Below are 19889 nucleotides of genomic sequence, written 5' to 3' on the forward strand. Positions count from 1 at the left end.
TGTATAAAGTCATTACAAAAGGATCGCTGCATATAAGTTTAAAATATAACAAATTACAGTAAGTGGCAAGAACTTGGTATTCTTACACTTACGATAAGCGTTTGGAATTGTGAAATGAGTATCGTTGGAAACGTTTACAATTGATATATTTCACAAAGTAAGGACCGTAAGTAAACATAGTGTGCATGCTTGGAGCATGGGATAGCTATTGTTTTAATTCAAGTATTAGTTGATAAATCGAAACAATATACAAAGAATAATGTGTAATCAATATGGTGATTAAATAAAAGGTGTTTTATTTATACTCAAAAGTTTTGGGGCCATATAGGATTAGTATTATTCTTGTGTTTCACTTTGCATGTTTTGACTTCCCGAATAATAAGATTATTCAAACCATCCACAGTCGATCATAATTTTGAAGTAGGTAATGAGGCTAGACTGTCATGAGTTGGCTTGTAGATTGTCTAAGGCGTTAGACATAGAAAAAGTTTGCTACACCATTCGTGAGTACTCCTGAAATAAGATTTGAGTATTGGATTAACCCACACTCACCTGAATCACTTCATGGAATTTATCACGAGTGATTGTGAGACGATAATATCATATAATCTTCAAACTAAGATATATGAGTTTTTGACTACGAGTTGGTTGTGCATTGATGATACGAAAACGCATCAGTAACTTGATGTTATAAAACGTATCGTTGTGCATGACTTAATGAGTAGTTAGTAAAAGCATATAATGTCGAAGTTTATCTATTCCTTTTATCCTAAGAGGATTAAAAGCGATATATTGGTCCCTCGATGATTCTTTTTTCACTATGTGTCGGGCCCGGTCAGAACTAAATTGATGTGTTCAGCTATGTTCTATGTCAGACGAATCGGAAATCGGGAAACAAATTGCAGGACAATAAGTATGACTATGTTCCATGTATTTGTCCGCATAGATATCTTGAGAACAGAGGAGTATATGATCCCTTATCTAAAGGACGTGTCACTGACTGCGTCAGAGTTCGACAACGGCTTTTGAGAGCTATGATTGCTAATCGGGTTTTGGAGTTGCATTGGCAGTTATAGTTATTAGACTTATCCAAGTGGGAGACTGTTAGATTTAGTGTCTAAGCCCATAACTATAACTGGGATGTACTTGAACCGATAGTAGCATGGTCCTTTTGGGTTGCCTTCACCAGTGCAATTTGATAGGATGGACTTTTGAGAATAAGGTTGTTTATGATTTATTAATATATTATAAGTATAATATATTAATTGAGAAACCATATTATTTAATTAGTATTGATCAAGAATTAATTTGGAATTAATTTTGTGATCAAAAGAGACTAATTAAATATGTGGGGATTGATTATGTAAATCAATGATTCTTATAGTGTGGGCTAATGATCCATGGTTATTTAGGATGGGCTAAACCAATGAGATAGTCCATGGAGGTTTAACCCATGGAGCCTAAGTAATATGAAAGGTCATTAGGGTTTGCAAGGTGTAACCCTAGGATTTGCTACACTCTAAAAGGACCTCCCTAGAACCAAAATCGGTTACACGATTGATTCTAAGAGAGTCATAATCAATTTTGATCTAAGTAACTTATTCTCTCAAGTCTCCTCTTGCATTTGGTGTTTGTGACACATTAGAGACATCACACTTGAGGTGCTCAAGATTTCAAAGGCCAATAACTACACCCTACATCAAGAGGTATTCATCTAAATTAGTTTTTATATTGTATAGCTTCAATTGTATGCTAGTTAGGATGTATGCTTTGGAAAATTGAAAATGCATGTATAATTAGAGAAAACATAGATCCAAAGCATCTAGGATTGCATGTTCACCATAGATTGATCCCTCGATAGTGGAATCGTAGGGATAAGCTTGGATTTTCTGTCCATAATGGAGCTTACCGCGTTTACTGGACGAGTTCAGAAAAAAAGGAGGGGTTGGTCAAGCTAAGTTTTTATAAACGAATTTTTGTGAAATGGTTTTTAAAAAATACATTGTTTTCACAAATTTAATTCGGCGTAAAAAAAATTTTCTCAAGCTTAGTTTGACTTATTAAATATGAAATCCAAATCGTTAATATAAAGTATTGAGACTGTTGTCTAGGTAGTGATTTCATTGGAGCTTCCTCGTAGTGAAATCTGATCATGTGAACAAAAAAAGAGTGAAGTATTTTGATAGAGTTTAAATTTTTAGTTTCCTTAATCTTGTTTTAGTTTATATTCTAAGTTCCTTTTTATGTCATCTACATCTTTCCATATGTTTATATTGTTTTATTCTTTTTTCTTACTTGAGGGCAAGTAAGGTTTAAGCTTGGGGTAATTTGTTAGATGCCATTTTATTCATCTTTTAGGGTAGTTTTTATTAGCATTTAGGATCATATTTTGTACATTTGCATGTCATTTATGTAAATAATGTTCGGCTCATGTATTTTGTTAGAATTCCCGTACAGCTCATGTTTTTATGACAATTTCAGATAGTTCGAGTGGAGTAGTGCTTTGGGAGCAATTGGATGCGCGTTTGGAGCTTAAAATGGAGTTGGAACTGAAGGAGGATGTTGAGGAATGCTTGGAATATGTTTTGGTCAAGAAACATTTGATCAAATTGATCACACGAAGATAGAATCTACAATCTGAAACTAAAGGATGTTGTTGGCAACTTTGAACCCCTGCCAGTATTTTGACCATATCTCATGAACCATAACTCCGATTGACGAGATTCAAAATGATCTGAAAAGTAGACGAAATTTTGGATGTCTTAGGCAAAACATGCGATTGCAACTCTTGTCCATGCAATCGCATGGAGCCTTTATGAGATTGCAAGTTTGGTCGCAACTTGTCTTCGAGGTTTTTTAGTGCCAAAAATTCATCCGAGAGTAAAAAATCAAAACATGCAATCGCAACTTTGCTATATGCGATCGCAACTTTGCCAAAAAGTGTTGAAATAGCTTCCTAATTCATTAAAAAGGCTCGTGACGCGTTTATTTTCAAACCTGCGATCGCAACCTCAATACATGTGATCGCATGTTATCCGTTTCTTGTTCTGAAAGCTTCCAACTTGAGTATAAATACATCCCTCATAATCAGTTGTAAGAGTTGGACGATTCCAGACGAAGAAAACCACTTCAGAAGGCGATTTTCGAAGTCTTTCAGTGATTTTTGAAGATCTGAAGGCTGCGAATCATCACACATATTTAGTTTAGAAGATTGATCAGTAGATGTTTCTTTTATCTAGTTTGAATTCGTTTTTAGCCATGTCTGGGTAAACTTTAGTTTTCAATTCTACATAGACTAGTACTTTTCATGTGATTAGTTTTCAGATTTGATTTTTTTTTGTTTCTATCTAGATTTTTAAGTTTTGAGCTTAATGAATGTTTGGTTTTAAATTCTTGTTAGTTTGATCACCTAGCTAGGGTTTTATCATTCTAGTTAATCAGTTAATAGAATCCGTAATTGTTCTTGTCAACTGGTAAAAGTAACAAGTATCAGATTGGTTCCGTTTTGGGATTTAACTCTAATATAAACTGTAAAAATCGTATCTTTACGCTTTCGAGCTTGTGAGAAGTATTAGGTACTGCTGGGAATTTTACAAAGAACTTAATGAAATTTTTCTGATTTAATTAAGAGCTTGTTTAATTGAACAGTAAAAATTTAAGGTTAATTCAAAGAGCTTGTTTTGGTTAACTAAATAAGGTAAAAGAGATTATACTAGAGCTTGTTAGTTTTTCTCAGTACCAGCTTAGATAAAACGCATCTCTAATAATCAGACTTGGGTTAGTTGCATGATTAGGAAAGTCGCATCAGAACTGAAACCACTTTTATTATTGATTTTCGTTTAATTTAATATCACTGCATTTTTTGTTTTTAGTTTATAATTAAAACCCCCTTTTATATTCTGTTTCTTGACTAGATGTGTCTGATGCAAAAAGGAATTGACTTTTAGGCAGTGTCCCTGAGGATTCGACCCTGCTTCCCTGTGCTATATTTTTTTAGTGCAACCAGCAGTGATAAATTTATTTGCTTAATACGCACGCGACAGCATGATAACAGTAAGTTGGTTGTTATTTTTAGTTATTTGTTGTTTTTTATTAAGTTGGTTGTTTGTTATTAAGTTGCATGCATGGAAAGGATTTAAGATGTTAAAATGCATGGCAAGGACATATATGGGTAATTATAAAATGTCGACCACATGCTGTCAATTTTAAATTGTCACAGATTATGTCCTTTTGACAATTTGCACACAAGGGACCACTACTGCACATAACTCAATTTAATTTTAAATGGACCAAGTGTGCTCCATATGCCCGACAATGTGGTTCCCACAATTCTATTTTAAATGGATCACATACATATCATTAAGTATACAAAGGTACAAACCAAGTGGTTCCCACAATCTGAATTATATATTATATTGCAAAAGAAATGAATATAAGTCTTTCAACCATTACCATTGCCATTCATTTGTTCACGGGATCTTTCATACATACACATACAAAAGTTGTTAAAATTACTGCCATCCAAAATATATATCTACCTTACATTCACTATCCTGGTCATGTACCATCCATCCAAAACCCAACAAAATTTCTACTTTGATGATCATCTACACATACACTACACAAAAGACTGGTTGGAATTATAAATCATCAACCATCAGTACTAGAATATGATTTGTTGCACTTCAACCATATCCCAATGAATGCAATTACCAGAAATATGATCAATCACTTAGCAATTCCCAGGTAAGTCTTCATCAGAGTGTTTTCCTTTTTCAGTTCCATCAACTCCATGTCGAAAAATTCCTTCTCAGCTTCCCTATCTTGCTGCAACTTAACCAATTTCTTCTGTTCCTTCGCTACCTCATTGTGGTCTTCCTTTCTGCATAGCTCAAACCTCATCTTACGAAGCTGGTCTTTGTAATACCCCTCATCCATTTCATCGTCTTTCCACATAAAAAATTTACATTTTGGACCTTCAACTGACTGATTAAAAAGGAAGAACATAATTAGGGTTACGATTAGAGAAAATGTGTACATTTTCCAACTACCGATAACAAATAGAGTGTAAGTAAAGAGAAGGAATACTCACCAAGGAATTTTTGTAGTTCCAAAACCTTCGGGCTACATTATCATCAGTCCACGCTGATTCCATCCTTACAGCCACATGGGGGACATGTTTCATCATTGTCATGGTGTCGAGGACGAAGACTGTTGACGGATCGAACAGAAGATGTAGACATGGCTTTGGTTTTAACGATCAAGAAGGGGTATCGAGGGTGAGGGAATGACCTAATTTGGGGTAACAACGTATCATTTCTGGTTCGATAGAGAGTTCCATTTAAGGAAGGTATGCCACCGTATACAGTGACATGGTAAGGTATAAGTCCACGTATGTCAAGACACGTCAGCGTGTGACCCGTTAACCGGATACAATTCCCTCAAGGATGTAATTAGTCGGTATTTCCTAACGTTAAGGACTAATTGAGCATAACACATACATGAGTGACTAAATGTGCAAAGTGGCACAACTTCGTTGTGCTACAGTGCCAAAAACCCTTTTAGAAAAAACAAATATTTACGTTATGTTAGGTCTTCTTTATATAGAAACAAAAAAATATCAAATCAAACATAAATACCCAGATGACGCATGCTATGTACAAGATATAAATGATTAACTATATTCAAAATCAAAATAACTAATGTCTTTACGATTTTTGTTGACAATTAAAATAATGGACATACATTTACATAGTATTTAAACTAGGTGTGAGACTCGTGTACTACACGAGTTGATTAGAAAAAAATGTTTAATATCAAGGTGTAAACATTAATTTTTTATACTAAAATGAGACTTACAGTTCCATCGGATTACAAATTCCCTCTAAGTTAATTTCGTCAAAAACATCACAAAGCCATATATATCTTAAGATTCATATGCTCCTGATCCGATCAAACAATGCATTGTAGGATGTGAAAAAAAAAATCAAAATCACATTATCAGGAAACGTAATTGGAAAAGCATCAATGTTTGATTATAAACACCCAATATCTCAGTCCACAACATAATAGATAAAAAAATGTGTTTATCATTATTACCAATTAGAGGGTAAAATGGTCATTTACCTCACACCATGTAGTTGAATATAAATTATTATAATAGTAGGATTTTTAGTAAAAATTCAAGAATTTTTTTTGTAAATCTTAAAAATGTAAAAAAGTATAAACATAGGCGGTTCCTTGTCTGGTTCTAAGTAACAAACCAGTTTTTTTCATGATCTTCAAAGAAAATACAAAAAAAAAAAAAAAAAAAAAAAAAAAAAGCTCATGATCTCCATCACTCCATGGATAGTTTGTCGACACAAAATAACAAAGAGTGATATGAAAGAATGAAGAGACATGGATCCTATAATTCATAAATAGTCGATGGGTAGGACTCGGTGATTGAATGGTATGGAGCAAAGTCTGTGTGAAAATGACGACCACCATTCAGCACTCCATCTCGTTCCCTGTTATAGACATTGATCTTTATCAATTTGGAATTCTTTTGGGGAATTCTAAGCTTAGTCACATTATTTTCACTTCAAAGGAAAATTCTAACCTCCTTATTTCAAAATACATAATTTATTATTCAAATATTATTCAAATATAAGATTAGCGAATAGCAATGTGCCCATACATTACTAACGCACATTTTTTAAACAATAATATATCATAATTTATTTTTAGATTCAATTAGCATAATATAGTTCAATACATATCGATGGAAAGCAAACGGGCAACAAGCTGCGCCGCTAGCCCTTTCTAGATGGCAAAACTAATCCTTTTGAAAACAACATCTGTGGATCTAGGAGATATGACGTTAGAGTGCATGTCATCTGGTCTAAGTGTGAATCTTCCATCCTGCGGGTCCGTCAAGAAGTTTACTGACGCTTCTTTCTTCGCAGAAATATCAGCACGCCGACAAGCATCAAAGAGAACATCCCTAACCACATCATGTTTGTACTTGAAACCAGGGAGCTCTCTACAATGAACTGTATGTTCCCCAAATGTATCCAAACATGCCTTGCGGCAAACTGGGCATATCTCGTCAATTGGTAATAGAGGAATCATGAGGCGGTAGCGAATGATAGTTCGATACTCCACAGGAGACATATGCTGGCCAAGGCCATCAATGGGGATAGTTAGCAGAAAATCCTGAGCATGAGGTGCCCGAAGACACTCAAAAAACTGATTTCTGTCTAACAGTCATGTCGAAGTCGACTTCCATATCTTTGACGATTTTGCTAAAAATGGCACACGCCAATGCTTTTTGGGATTTAGGGGGGACGGAGTCCTTATTATTGAAACCGCTACAGTCGAATCCCGGAATCGTATCGCGAAGACATATGTAAAATAATTAATAATACGTCAAAGTTTACAAACCAAAGTTAAAATATGTATAATACAAATGACACTATTTGAATTCCACATTCTGTTAATATTAACTATTCTCTACATCTCTACTGTCTTATATAAAAAATTAAACAAAAATGATCCAAAAGGGGCTACTGAAGGTCTGATAGTGTATGGGATTGCAAATACAGTTGTTAAGAAATAGCAACATACTTTTTTATACAAATTGGATATTTGTTCGTAATGCTATCATCGTTATTTAATTAATATGTTGTTGTTATTAGGTAAAATATAAAGTATATTGCCCATATTATATCTACAGTAAGGTTCCTTCTAATAATTGTTTCAAACCTTTCACACATACATATGGAACATTGATTTAACAAGAACAGCCAACTGATCATTCAGGAGTGACTCATACTTGTATACCTGTAATAAAAGATAAAATTTCATTTTTAACTCCCGAAAAAGTTTGTAATAAAATTTCCTAATTAAAGCTTGTAGCCTCGGGGTTTAGCACTTATTTCAATAAATACATCCTATACTTATTTGGTGATAAAGTAAGAATCTCAAATCAATGTCCATTTCACTCCTGATCAAAATTGCCAAAGCACAAAAAAAAAGTCATGCATCATATGCATACTCATTCAATTATTTACTAATAATTATAAAAAAAAAATTTAAAAACTAAAACCCAAGAGTAATTATATTAATTATATATTACTTATCACAATTTTCATCAACTTATGTTATGGCCAAATAACAAAATTAAAGAAATTTCAACAAACAATTTGTAAGCATTTCAACAAACCAAGTTTATATGCAAAAAAATGAAAGTACATTGCCATGTCACCTCTAATATACACAAACAAATGACCTTGGTTTACAGCACTGACCTCCTTATTGCTTAGAATTTGAAATGTTTTCTGCAATTATGTATCTCACATTACAACCTTCAAGAAGTGGACAAGTGCATTTAAAAAACCATGGAATTAAGTAGATCAAATTCCATATGTGGTAAAAACTACTTAAAATCTAGATAGAACAATGTTTCAGTCGTCACATAGGTAATGTTGGCGAGGGTCAAAATTAATTATACTGAAAAGGTAATAACAACAAAATCCACCTTCATTAAAGCTCGCATGCTAGCTACTACTAATCATTAAGAAAGAAAACACAAATCTTTTACAAGCACAAAATACCAATCATTAATGTTTTACTAATATATATTGGAATTATCAGGTGTATTACATAATAATCATCTAAAGAAATCAAAACAACTACATGTTTGCATATATACAGGCTATAAAAAACAATCAAATAGATAAAAACACATGTTAGTCGTAGAATATTATGATATTATTTTGTTGAATCCAGAAGAACCAAAGAATAAAGTCTAGATTCAGCAAGATTAAACCTTACACACACCTCGTTGGTGCCTTAGTGGATCCAAACAAAAAGAAAAGAGGTGATGGGCGAAGAAAAATATCATAATCACAGCGGAGAGTTCAGTCTCCTCCATTCCAGTTTCAACCTTTAATTAATACATCAGGAATCGAATTAGAACCCTGAATATAGGTAGATGTATGGATGGGCTTAGATTTAGGAGAAGAGATCGAGATGGCAGGTGTAATGAGGACACGTGTAATGAGGAGTTGTGCCATGTGGAATTTTTTTTCTAAAATTACCATAAAATTACATTTGGCAAAAGGCATGAGAGGATGACAGTCGGCAAAAAGTTCTTTATTTATTAAAGAGGATTACAAGACTAGGGTGGTGGATTGCAAGTCTTATGTATGAAAACTATTTAATAAAACAAAAAATAAAAAAATAATATTTATTCTTTTTCTAGTTTTTTTTTTAAATGTGAAAATTATGTATAAAAAAATAAAAACTAATATTTAGAATGGCTTATAAACGAGCCTGGAGCATCCATAATAGAAAAGGTTTTTATGGGGATTGTCTAATGAAAAAACTCAAAAAGTAACAAAGCCTATTATACGCATAGTTTTTTCAAATTGATTTTCATAAATAAAAAAAAAAAAAAAAAAATTATATGTTGTCAAATTATAATCGCTGAAATAACATGGGATCCACATAATCTTTGAAAAGGCTCATAACAACAGCTTGCTAATTAGAAAGCAAATTGAAAAGGCTTCAAGTAAGCTCTCTGCATATTAAGTCAAAAAGAAACATCCTTATATAGTAGTCTGTAGTTCATATTAACTACTTAACCCTGTTAAGCTCATTAAGTCAAAATCAAACAACCCCTTAGACTGACTACAACAAATGAGACTCTTGAACACTTTCCAAATTAAAAGAAAACGAAAAAGCTTGATTATGAAGCTACTGAAGAACATTCACTAATATCTGGTTATTGAAACAAAACCCTCTGTTTGTTATCATCATTGCGCTCATGGCTGCAATTGGTGAGAGACAACGGACAAGTGCCATCCTTGTGGGCCCAGAAGCTCCCTGCCTGCAAGATTAACCAAAAAAAATATTTCATTTATGGACCAAAACGAAGGGCAAATTAGTAATTATGTTGATTTGGAGAGAGTCAAAGGCTATTTTGACCTGAAAAATAGACGGATACTGGAAGCATCATACTCACAACCAGCCAAGAATCGCTCAATGTCTTCAAAATTTGCATTTGGAGGAATTCCTTGCAGTAAAACCTGCACACACATCTCACATTTTTAGAAAACTAAATGACCATTTTACCCTTATATTAAAACTTCATGAATATTTATCAAAAAGAAGAAGAATTTGGACTTACATATTTCCCATCATATGGCTGGATGTAATCCCAATTTGAACGATCAGCCTGATATAAAAAATTCAAAGCATTTTAGGGAAACTTCTTAGTTTACAATGATATGAATAATGTTTTGCAATTTGTAATAAAGTATTTGTGAAGGAATTAATTAGTAATTACCCTTTCCATTCTATACAAGCGACCTTTCTTAGCAACTGCCCTAAGAGCAGCATCATAGGCACTCCTGGAAGAGAACTGAACTATCCTGCTCATCAACCACATGATAAAAATGGAATTAATCACAAGATTGTTTCAGTTGATGCATTGCAATGTTGAATTATAACATGGAAAAATTACATTCCAGTTGGTGAGTATGATGGATTGTAATCAACTTTGAGATCATCACTGCTTAATTTGCATTCTTCAAATAGACTGAGAACATCACTCTTTAATGTGTTCTTTGTAATGCCTACTAATTTCCCATAAACCAAACCTGTAATAAGCACATAACAATAAGGAAAATAGAAGTAAGTTATTACATGAAGTCATGAAAAGAGATGCAAATCGATGTGCCATTTTAGTAAAACTTTTTACAATGAGAACTAGTGAAATCAGTAATTACAAGCTAATAAGCTCAATAAATTTATAACATCCAGTATCCAACAGATTCGTAGCATAAGTACATATCAAACCCTAATTCTTTTACCATCAAATACCAACACCAGACTGAGAAATTCCACTAAATTAAAATGAATTGATGAGAAGCGAAACCATAGTCGGTATCAATCACAAACGTGAGATTGCCCTAGCTTAATAGAAACGCTAAAATTTGGAAATGATGAAACGACATTTGAAGGATGAGTATTGAAACTACTCAAATTTCATGCAAGAAAATTGTTAATGTTGAATAATATAGTACCTGAAGATGGGGTTTGGAATAATGGTTTAGTGGAGGAGGACTGGTTAGTCGGTGGTGCAGATTCCGTCGAGAATCGACGGAGAGACGCAGAGCTGGACAGAAGTGATCTGAGCCCATGATGTGGATAAACATTCCGCATCAAATAAGTCGACGAAGATCTGACAGTGTTATGGAGGAGATTCATATTCAATGAGGTATTCAGCTGATTGGCCTTCAAGGTTTTAGGCAATGGAGGTTTTGTTGTGGGTTGTCGATCACGAAGATCAAGACGACGTCGTGTCCGTTTCAAAGTATGGGCTCTTGGCCGGGTTGGGCTAGGCTGGGCAGGTCCTAGGCCTCATTGATAAATTTCAATTTAAAAAAGAAATTCAGATTTACAATTACATTTTTTAATGTAATTTGTTCGATTAATACACGTTTGATAAAGAAAATAATAATTAAATTATTTAGAAAAATTAAAAATTGAGGAGAAACTTTCTAGTGTACTTCAAAAAGTTAACAAAAAAAATTATAAGTGTTTATAGTGTAGTCGAAAAAAAGTTAAAATTTACAAGAAGTGCATTGATTTGTATATGAAGAAGTTAAGATTGTGTTGAACTACTGAATTGTTGAAAATTCAAAGTATTAATAATCAACCTTGTAAAAAGATTTTTATAATTAAATAAGTTAGTTTTTTTTAGTCAATAATATAAATCATTTTTATTCTACTAAATGATTTTTTGACTTTTCTATTTAGTAAGATAAATCCGGATCAAAAATGAAAGAATTTTTTTTGTGAAATGTAAGAAATTTTTTAATGCACCAACAAAATGAACCATTAGATGAATCAAAATTAAGATAATTCACAAAAAAAAAAATCAAAAAAAATCAAAAAAGCTTTTATGATTAATTTTTCAGTAAATCAAACAAAAATTCATTTTTATGACAAGATAACAACAAAATCATCGCAAAAATTAATCATTGAGATGTTTTTTAGGATTTTTTTTTTAATCATGTTATTTTCTATTCATCTGATGATTCATTTTTTTGTTTGCCAAAAAATTATACAGAAAAAAAAAACTTGTTACATTCCTACCAAAACTTTCTTTCTTACTGGATCTAATTCCTTAGTAAGACTAGCAAATATATCTATGAAAACCAACCAATATGTTACCAATCGAAACAAAAATATCGATGATGAACATGTTTGGTTGGTAATTTGAGTAATCATGGTATGATAATGATATAAAATTTTCAAGATCATTATATATATATATATATATATATATATATATATATATATATATATATATATATATATATACTAGTAGTTAACATGCACAAAGCGCCGGGCGGCGAATAATTTTGTTCGGCAATGAGTTTTTTTTCGTTCCTTTATTGAAGATTTCATATCGACTGACATAAATTCGTAAATTTATGAAACTTCTGAATCAAGCCTTCATTTTTGGTCTTCAATATATTGGGTTAAATAAGAGTATTCTATTTTAGGTAGCATTGTAGATTCTTATTTTCATTAAAATCACAATCATTTAAATCACAATGAAAGTCTATTTAATTATTCCTCAAGTTGCCATTTTTTACCTGAAAGTCTATTTAATTAGAAATTTAGTTATCAAATTAAAATTAAAGAGGTAAATCACGATATTAGTACAAACATTATTTCAAAATAAATTTAAAGCGATGTAATCAACATGAGAAATTAAATATCCTTCTACTTTTGTTCCTACAAATTCTTCTATCCAATTAAATGATTACATGTGTCATTTTATTATACTTACATATCATTAAATGAGCATTAAATGTAACACATGTCATCATTTAATTGGATAGGAAGATTTTTAGAAACAAAAAATAGAAGGATATTTAATTTCTCAATCAACATTTGCAAATTGCGACAACATTTGTACCATAACATCATTTATTCCAAAATTTCAAAAATAGCAATGTAAATCGTTTAATTTACTTATTACAATTTTCATCTCCTAAGCATCTTTTAATATTTTGTAAAAAAAGGATTTGGAATTAAAACCATTTTAGCATGAAATAAAATAATAAAATAAGGAGTATCATATAGAGCAAAAAAAAATGAGAAGTGACCAATGAAAAATCATGCAGGTTTGCTAGTTTTTGATAGAATATCACAAAACAAGCAAACATTGTTGTATATGCAATGCTGAAAATAATAACTATTTTACATCAAATTCAAAATTTGTGATCCTTATATTTTTTTTTAATCTAATAATGTAAATAAGGCCACAACGTTTATTTGTTCATTTACATGTGCACCTTTCTAAAACTAATTTCTCCTAATAATTATTAATCGTGTAGGTCATAATAACTTCAACCAGTTTTACCTCCAAAAGCCAAAGACATTGTAACCACAGTATGTAGGTACTTTTGTTTACCTGATGAACTAAAAAAATAAAATATTATAAATGAAATGTTGTAAAGAATATCATCAAACTTCACTATCGCTACCTATATAAACAATGTACATTTTTTGCTTAATAGCACTATACCAACATTTTTTTACTGAAAAAAGTAATATACTTTATCTTTTTATAATACAATATTATACTTTAAATAATCTACAAATTATATTGATTACAATTCTTTCTTTAACTTTTTTTTAAAGAAAAAAAAATAATTTATCCCAACACCACTTGATGGTTTATGCTACCAAGCCCAAAGAAAAGAAATGAAAAATAAATTAAATTGTCTGGCATAAAGAAAGCTCGAGAAATATGATTACCTTGTAAGTATTTACACCACTCATCAACGGTCCTTTCCAGATCATCCAATATGTTATCTGTATTTGGATGCAACAAAACAGTGGTGTCAAAGTTCCCACCTTCTTCGTTTCTTGCGACAATTACACGAACAAATAAAGGCTATTTTTTATGACAGGGGCATTTTTGTCTTTTGCAAAAAAGTGAAAAATTTTGGTTCATACATACCCTAGCACCACCAATTTCCTCAACAGAATGAATTCAATATATACAAAATCATCAGGATTTATAGCACCAAGCTTCAACTACAATTAAATATTAAATTATATTAATAGCAAAAACCTAGCTAAAAAAATATACAAACATTAAAACATGTTTACAATAAAATTGACAAAACTGATGTAATTCAAAATTGTAGCCGATTTTTAAGACCAAATACATCAATATCTTTTATGCAGGAAGCAATTCTAAAGAAATTAACTAATGGTTGAGACAAAATCACCTCCTTATTTGCAGATTTCATTGGTAGTGGTGCTATGACCTTAAGTTCACCATTAGGTCATCGGTTTCATCTTTTGTGTCTCGATCTTCAATAAACCATTGGAATTATCTCTAGAACGGCAAACAATATAAAATGAGATCATAAGAATAATATTTTACAAATGATAAATACAAATATCAAAAGCAGATAATGTGATTCAGTTCATAGTTATGTTAGTTGCCAATACGATGTACCTTTTGAGAATCTTGGTTTTCTTTGGATTAGTTGCAACAATTACATCATCAGCAAGAAACAATGTGTTAAGACTTGCTAATAGAATTTGGTTGCAAGTTGTTTGCACAAACATGAGGGACCTGGTTACTATGTGCAATAAGATTGGAAAACAACCAATGAAATCTTTTAGCATCAAGCTTAATTTTTTCTAGTTATGCCATTCAGCCATTATACATTGAAATTGTTTGGGTCAGGGGATAAATTATTATATTATAGTGACAATACTTTGAAACTCAACCAATTATAAAGTTCAACTTCCAATTTTTCAAAATAGAGTATAATACTTTAAAAAATCTACCCAATTAGAATTATAATCAGAAATCTGTCACACCCCCGAACCAGACGACGGAAACGTCTGGGGGCTTGTGCGTGACTTCATCTTGAAATATCATTACAGTGAATATAATTGAAACATAACATTATCATCATCACACATGTAATATAACAACATTCATTGTTTACATCGAGTATTGTATTTGAATATTACATGCCAAAATAGTAAGAATATGATGAAACAAAATATAACACAATATCCATTAGTTTGTTTCGTTCATCCTGCTTCAACGGTTTCCTGAGAATACAAGTTATTTTGAAAAAAAAACGTCAACATATAATGTTGGTGAGTTCATAAGCATGTTTGTGAAAATGATTTGTATAACTTTGAAACCACCAGAAAATCCGATATTTTCTGCAAACTGTTTAGTATGGTTGTGTCAGACCTTGTATTAATGCATGTATGTTTTTGTTTATTTGACTAAAAGGGTAAAGAGAATGTAGAGAGAATGTAAAGAGCATGTATAGAGAGTATTCCCAGACAACCCGATGTTGTCTGTAAAAGAGAAGGGTCTTCCGTAAACTTCATAACGTTAATTCCTCTAAGCGAGCCGTCATAACCATACTAAATAATGACAATTTCGCCTGTCTTTGCGTCTTTGGGACGCCGCCAGAATAGAATAAGGTTTTTGTCACCCTAGACTGGCCTAGTCTAACTGTAGCGAACAGCTCAGGTGTGGGGTGTCACCCCCGTATAGATCTATACACAAATCCCCGCTCTCCCTCCAAGAGACTCTGGTTATAACTACAGGCTACGATTGTACACTCAAAGGTGCCAACCGACATGTCTCACTAGATCCTTAATCGAATTTACGCGAAGAAAAAGGTATAAACTCATTCCAGGCCCAATGATCCATGTAAGTGAACCACTAAGGCATCGCTAAACATGTAAATCATTTCAAGACCCAATTGGAATGAGATTATATAACATGGGCCCGAAATATATATGAAAGGACAACTAAGGCCCATTTCACATGTAAGGTATTTACAGGCCCAAATAGCACAAAAATAGTATCCAAGGTCCGTCGCATATGTTAATGGGTCAATGAGGCCCAATAAACATATAAATAGTATACAGGACCTCTCACACATAAAAATGGGCCACTAAGGCCCAATAACCTAGAAAATGATCAAATTAATCCGTTTGTTAGTTTATCGTTGGTTTTGGTTCAAGTATTCACTAAAATAGCATAAAAGCCCACTTTTTGTAAAAATGATGTTCTTGGCCCAATAAGCCAAAAATTTACAATTAAGGCCCAATTTTTGTAAGAATAACACTTTAGTCTCCATTTTGTTTAAAACTTGTGTTGATGACTAGTTTGTGGTAAAAATTACATTTTAAACCCATTTTAGTCAAAAATATCATTTTTGGCTTGATTTTTGTGAAAATACACATTTTTCTGGTTTTGGGCTTTTCTGACCTAGTTGTTGGAAAATTCGTAGAAAATTCATCGTAAGTCGAAATTTGGATCCGTAAATTATTGAAGTTTGGAAATTTTGTCTACTTTGTTCACAATGTTTCTCAAAATTTTTAACGGCTTCTAACAAGTGTGAAATTGCTCACCTTCATAGGCTGGTCCGAAAATATTTCAAATATGATAGGCAGTTTTGTAAAATTCGCCAAAAATTGTAGACAAATCGTACGAAAACGTGAGAGTAGTCATTTTAAAGGTATAAATCTGAACTTTATCCATGTAAAACAGTTTTGAAAAATATTTCCATTAAGAGGGTCAAAACAGTTCGAGATTGGGCTAAAACTTTCCTGTCAAAAGCTGATTTTTGTGTATAAGTTATAGATCTTTGAGCACAACACTCATTTTTGCTATTTTAAGTGTATAATTCCCAAATCTACAAGTTTATATGTAATATATGTGATAAAACATACTTTTCTCAAGGTTCTTATGAAGATCCAAGTGATAAACTTCAAGTTCTTAACATATTTTTAGATTAATGAAGAAATCAACACATAATCAACAAATAATTCATGGAAAACACACATAGTCATGCATATACACATAGATCTACACATTTTACTTGTATTCTCCCCCATAAAACTTATGAAAACCGAAAATAGAGGGGTATGAACTCACCTTTGCTTGGATGTTTCGGTTAAGAAGAAGAATGGAAGAAGATGATGTGATTTTTGGTCCTAGCAAGCTCCTTGGGAGGTTTTTGGGCTTGGATGGGTTCTAAGATGCAAGATCACGAAATTTCATGAGTTAAGAGGAGATTTTTGAAGTAATAAGGAAACTAAACCATGGATCTAAGCAAAAACTTACCAATGATGATGATTTTGGTGAAGATTCCTCTTGAAGCTACACTCAAAAGCTCGAAATTTTGGAGGAAGAAGGAGGTGATCTAGAGAGTGTTTTGAAGATGTTTGAAATGAGAAATGGAGGTGGGTGGTGGGTGTCTTGGCCGAGGTTAAATAAGAGAAGAGAGAGGGATAGTTTGAGGTGATGTTTGCATGGATATCCACCATGCAAACATGAGGTGTCATAAGCACAAATTTCCTCATTTTTCCTTTTTTTTTTGTCAACTAAGCATGGTGGGCCGAGAATTGGGCTTATGAGAGATGGGAATGAAGTAATTTGGCCCATTTTTGGTTTTGTCAAATTTTTATGGAGCCCAAGAATTATTTTTCGGCCCATTGGGCTCTTAAGGAGACTCACGGCCCAAATTGGTTTAGGGCCCCTTTAGGGCTAATTAAATCCTTTATGGCCCATCATGGCCCAAAATGCTAAAGCTTTATGAATGTGATCCATTTGGAACCCAATTAGGGTTTCAAGGCCCAAAGTAGTCAAGTGGAAGGTTTATTGGTCCATTAGACCCAATAAAGAATTCGTAGTCTATAATGAATTTGAGCCGGGATTTCTAGGGTTTCCAACCCTTATTTGAACATATGAGATGTATTTGAACGAGAATAGAGTATGGTATTCACTTAGAGTACAAGTTATTACACTAGGTGAATGATTGCATGAGAGTGAAATTTCCTAGCAAAAATGCTAGTTGTGACATCATCCCCCCGTTAGAGGGAATTTCGTCCCGAAATTCTTTCGAAAGATAGGTTCATGAATGAGAGAATAGGTGAGGGTACTTCTGCTTTATATGATCCTTGCGTTCCCATGTGAATTCCGGTCCATGCTTAACGTTCCATCGAATCTTCACAATCGGAATGCGACTTTGTTTAGTACGCTTCACTTCTCTGTCCATAACCTCAACCTGTTCTTCGACGAATAGAAGATTCTTGCTTATCTCAATCTCTTCCAAAGGAATGACATGAGTCTCATCTGATATGCATCTTTTCAGATTCGAGACGCGGAACACGGGGTGTACATTGTTGAGTTTGGCAGGTAGCTGCAGCCTAGAAACCATTGGACCAATCCGGCAAGAATATCGAACGGTCCAATGTATCACGGGTTCAATTTTCCTCATTTCCCATAGCGAATCATTCTCTTCCGAGGAGAGTCCTTTAATAACACGCGATCTCTGACTTGACATTCTAATGGCTTACGCCGCTTGTCAGCATAGCTCTTCTGTCGGTCTCGCGATGCTTGAAGTCGAGTTCTGATTTGGATTATCTTCTCTGTCATTTCGCGAATGGTTTTCTGGTCTCGTGTGAGTACTGACGAGTGATCTGCATTTACGACCATAAAGAGCCTCGAAAGGAGCAACCTTGATGCTCGTGTGATAGCTGTTATGGTATGAGAATTCAATCAAGGGCAACCGGGTATCCCATGACTCGCTGAATTCAAACACCCAGACTTGGAGCATGACTCCGAGTGGTTGAATGGTCTGTTCGTTTTGGCTATTGGTTTGAGGGTGGTAAGCAATGCTCATGACTAGCTATATTCCCACAGCCTTTCGAAGTGACTGTCAAAATCTTGAAGTAATTCCGTTATCTCGATCCACGCAGTGCTACCTCCGCGATGTTCTCCTACTTTGATGCTTTCCAAGGCCGGTCGTAGGTGTTGACAGTGTTTTATTCTTGCTTCGTGAGCAGACGAGTATGCTATTGATGAAAAATAATGAAAAGGCTGACTAGGAATGGTTGGGAAAACTCGGTTTGTAGGGTCCATGAATACCGTGGGAGCATTCGTTAGACCGAAGGGTATCACAATGAATTTGAAATGCTCGCGACGAGTTCGGAAGGCAGTTTTTGGAATGTCGTCTTCTTGGACTAGAAGTTGATGATAACCGGTTCTTAGATTTATTTTAGAGAAGTAACTAGCTCCTTGGAGCTGGCCAATAGATCGTCAGTCCGAGGGACTGGGTATCGATTTTTGATAGGGAGCTTATTCAATTTCCTAAGATCGACGTACCTTCTGAAGGATTCGTCTTCTTGAAGAACAAGACCGGAGCTCTCCAGGGTGAGAAGCTTGGTCCGATGGATCCTTTGCTCAAAATTTTCTTAATTGACTGGATGACTTCTGAATTTCGGCGGGAGTCAACCTATATGGTGAATTGGCAATTGATGTGGTTCCCGGTATGAGGTCGATTCGAAATTCGACCTGTCTCTCTGGGATATTCCCGGAAGTTCTTCGGGAAATACATCCGGAAAATCGCATGCTACGGGAATACCTTGTATGCCTACTTCTTCCTTGGTCTTGTCCACAACATGAGCGAGGAAAAACATAGTTCTTTTGGTGCAGACACTTCAGTACCTTGATGCACGAGGTAGGACGAGGATTGGCGCTAGGTTTATCACCATAGATTATTAGGGTTTTGTGATTGGGGAGGTGAAGGCAAACGGCCTTCTCGCGACACATAGTATCAGTACGGTGGGGGCTTAACCCAACTATGCCGATTATCACATCAAAACTCCTAATATTTACTGGCATTAAATTTGATTTGAAATGAATGGTTGTTTAGTGTTAAGGTGTACTCCACATAAATATCCTAGGTTAATTCGGTTTTTCCCATTGGCCATGTCCACCGTAAGGGCTTAGTTTAGCTTCTGGGGTTGTTGTTTTAGTAAGT

The 19889-nt window shown here is 33.7% G+C and overlaps 1 protein-coding gene across 1 annotated transcript; it reads right to left on the reverse strand.

Annotated features, from left to right (window-relative positions):
• Positions 1-9541: 9541 nt before the first annotated feature.
• LOC145119049 (Ribosomal protein S24e family protein) lies at positions 9542-11311 on the reverse strand. Its single transcript, XM_079054689.1, has 6 exons — positions 11073-11311; positions 10511-10646; positions 10334-10418; positions 10175-10222; positions 9973-10073; positions 9542-9874 (listed from the first exon to the last, which is right to left on the reverse strand). The coding sequence occupies exons 1-6, from the start codon at positions 11254-11256 to the stop codon at positions 9742-9744; spliced, it is 687 nt and encodes a 228-aa protein (XP_078910815.1). The 5' UTR covers positions 11257-11311; the 3' UTR covers positions 9542-9741.
• Between the last annotated feature and the right edge of the window lie 8578 nt (positions 11312-19889).

Source organism: Lactuca virosa, chromosome 6 (genome assembly GCF_052849685.1).
Source record: "Lactuca virosa cultivar CGN04683 chromosome 6, Lactuca_virosa_CGN04683_v6, whole genome shotgun sequence".
NCBI lineage: Eukaryota > Viridiplantae > Streptophyta > Magnoliopsida > Asterales > Asteraceae > Lactuca > Lactuca virosa.

Bases quoted from the DNA above. Each gene is read 5' to 3' on its own strand.
- LOC145119049 (XM_079054689.1), bottom strand. From the start codon at position 11,256: ATGAATCTCCTCCATAACACTGTCAGATCTTCGTCGACTTATTTGATG. The intron at 10,223-10,333 runs GTAATTACTAAT...TTTTTATATCAG, and splicing joins GCTTGTATAGAATGGAAAGG to GCTGATCGTTCAAATTGGGA. The intron at 10,074-10,174 runs GTAAGTCCAAAT...ATGTGTGTGCAG, and splicing joins AGCCATATGATGGGAAATAT to GTTTTACTGCAAGGAATTCC.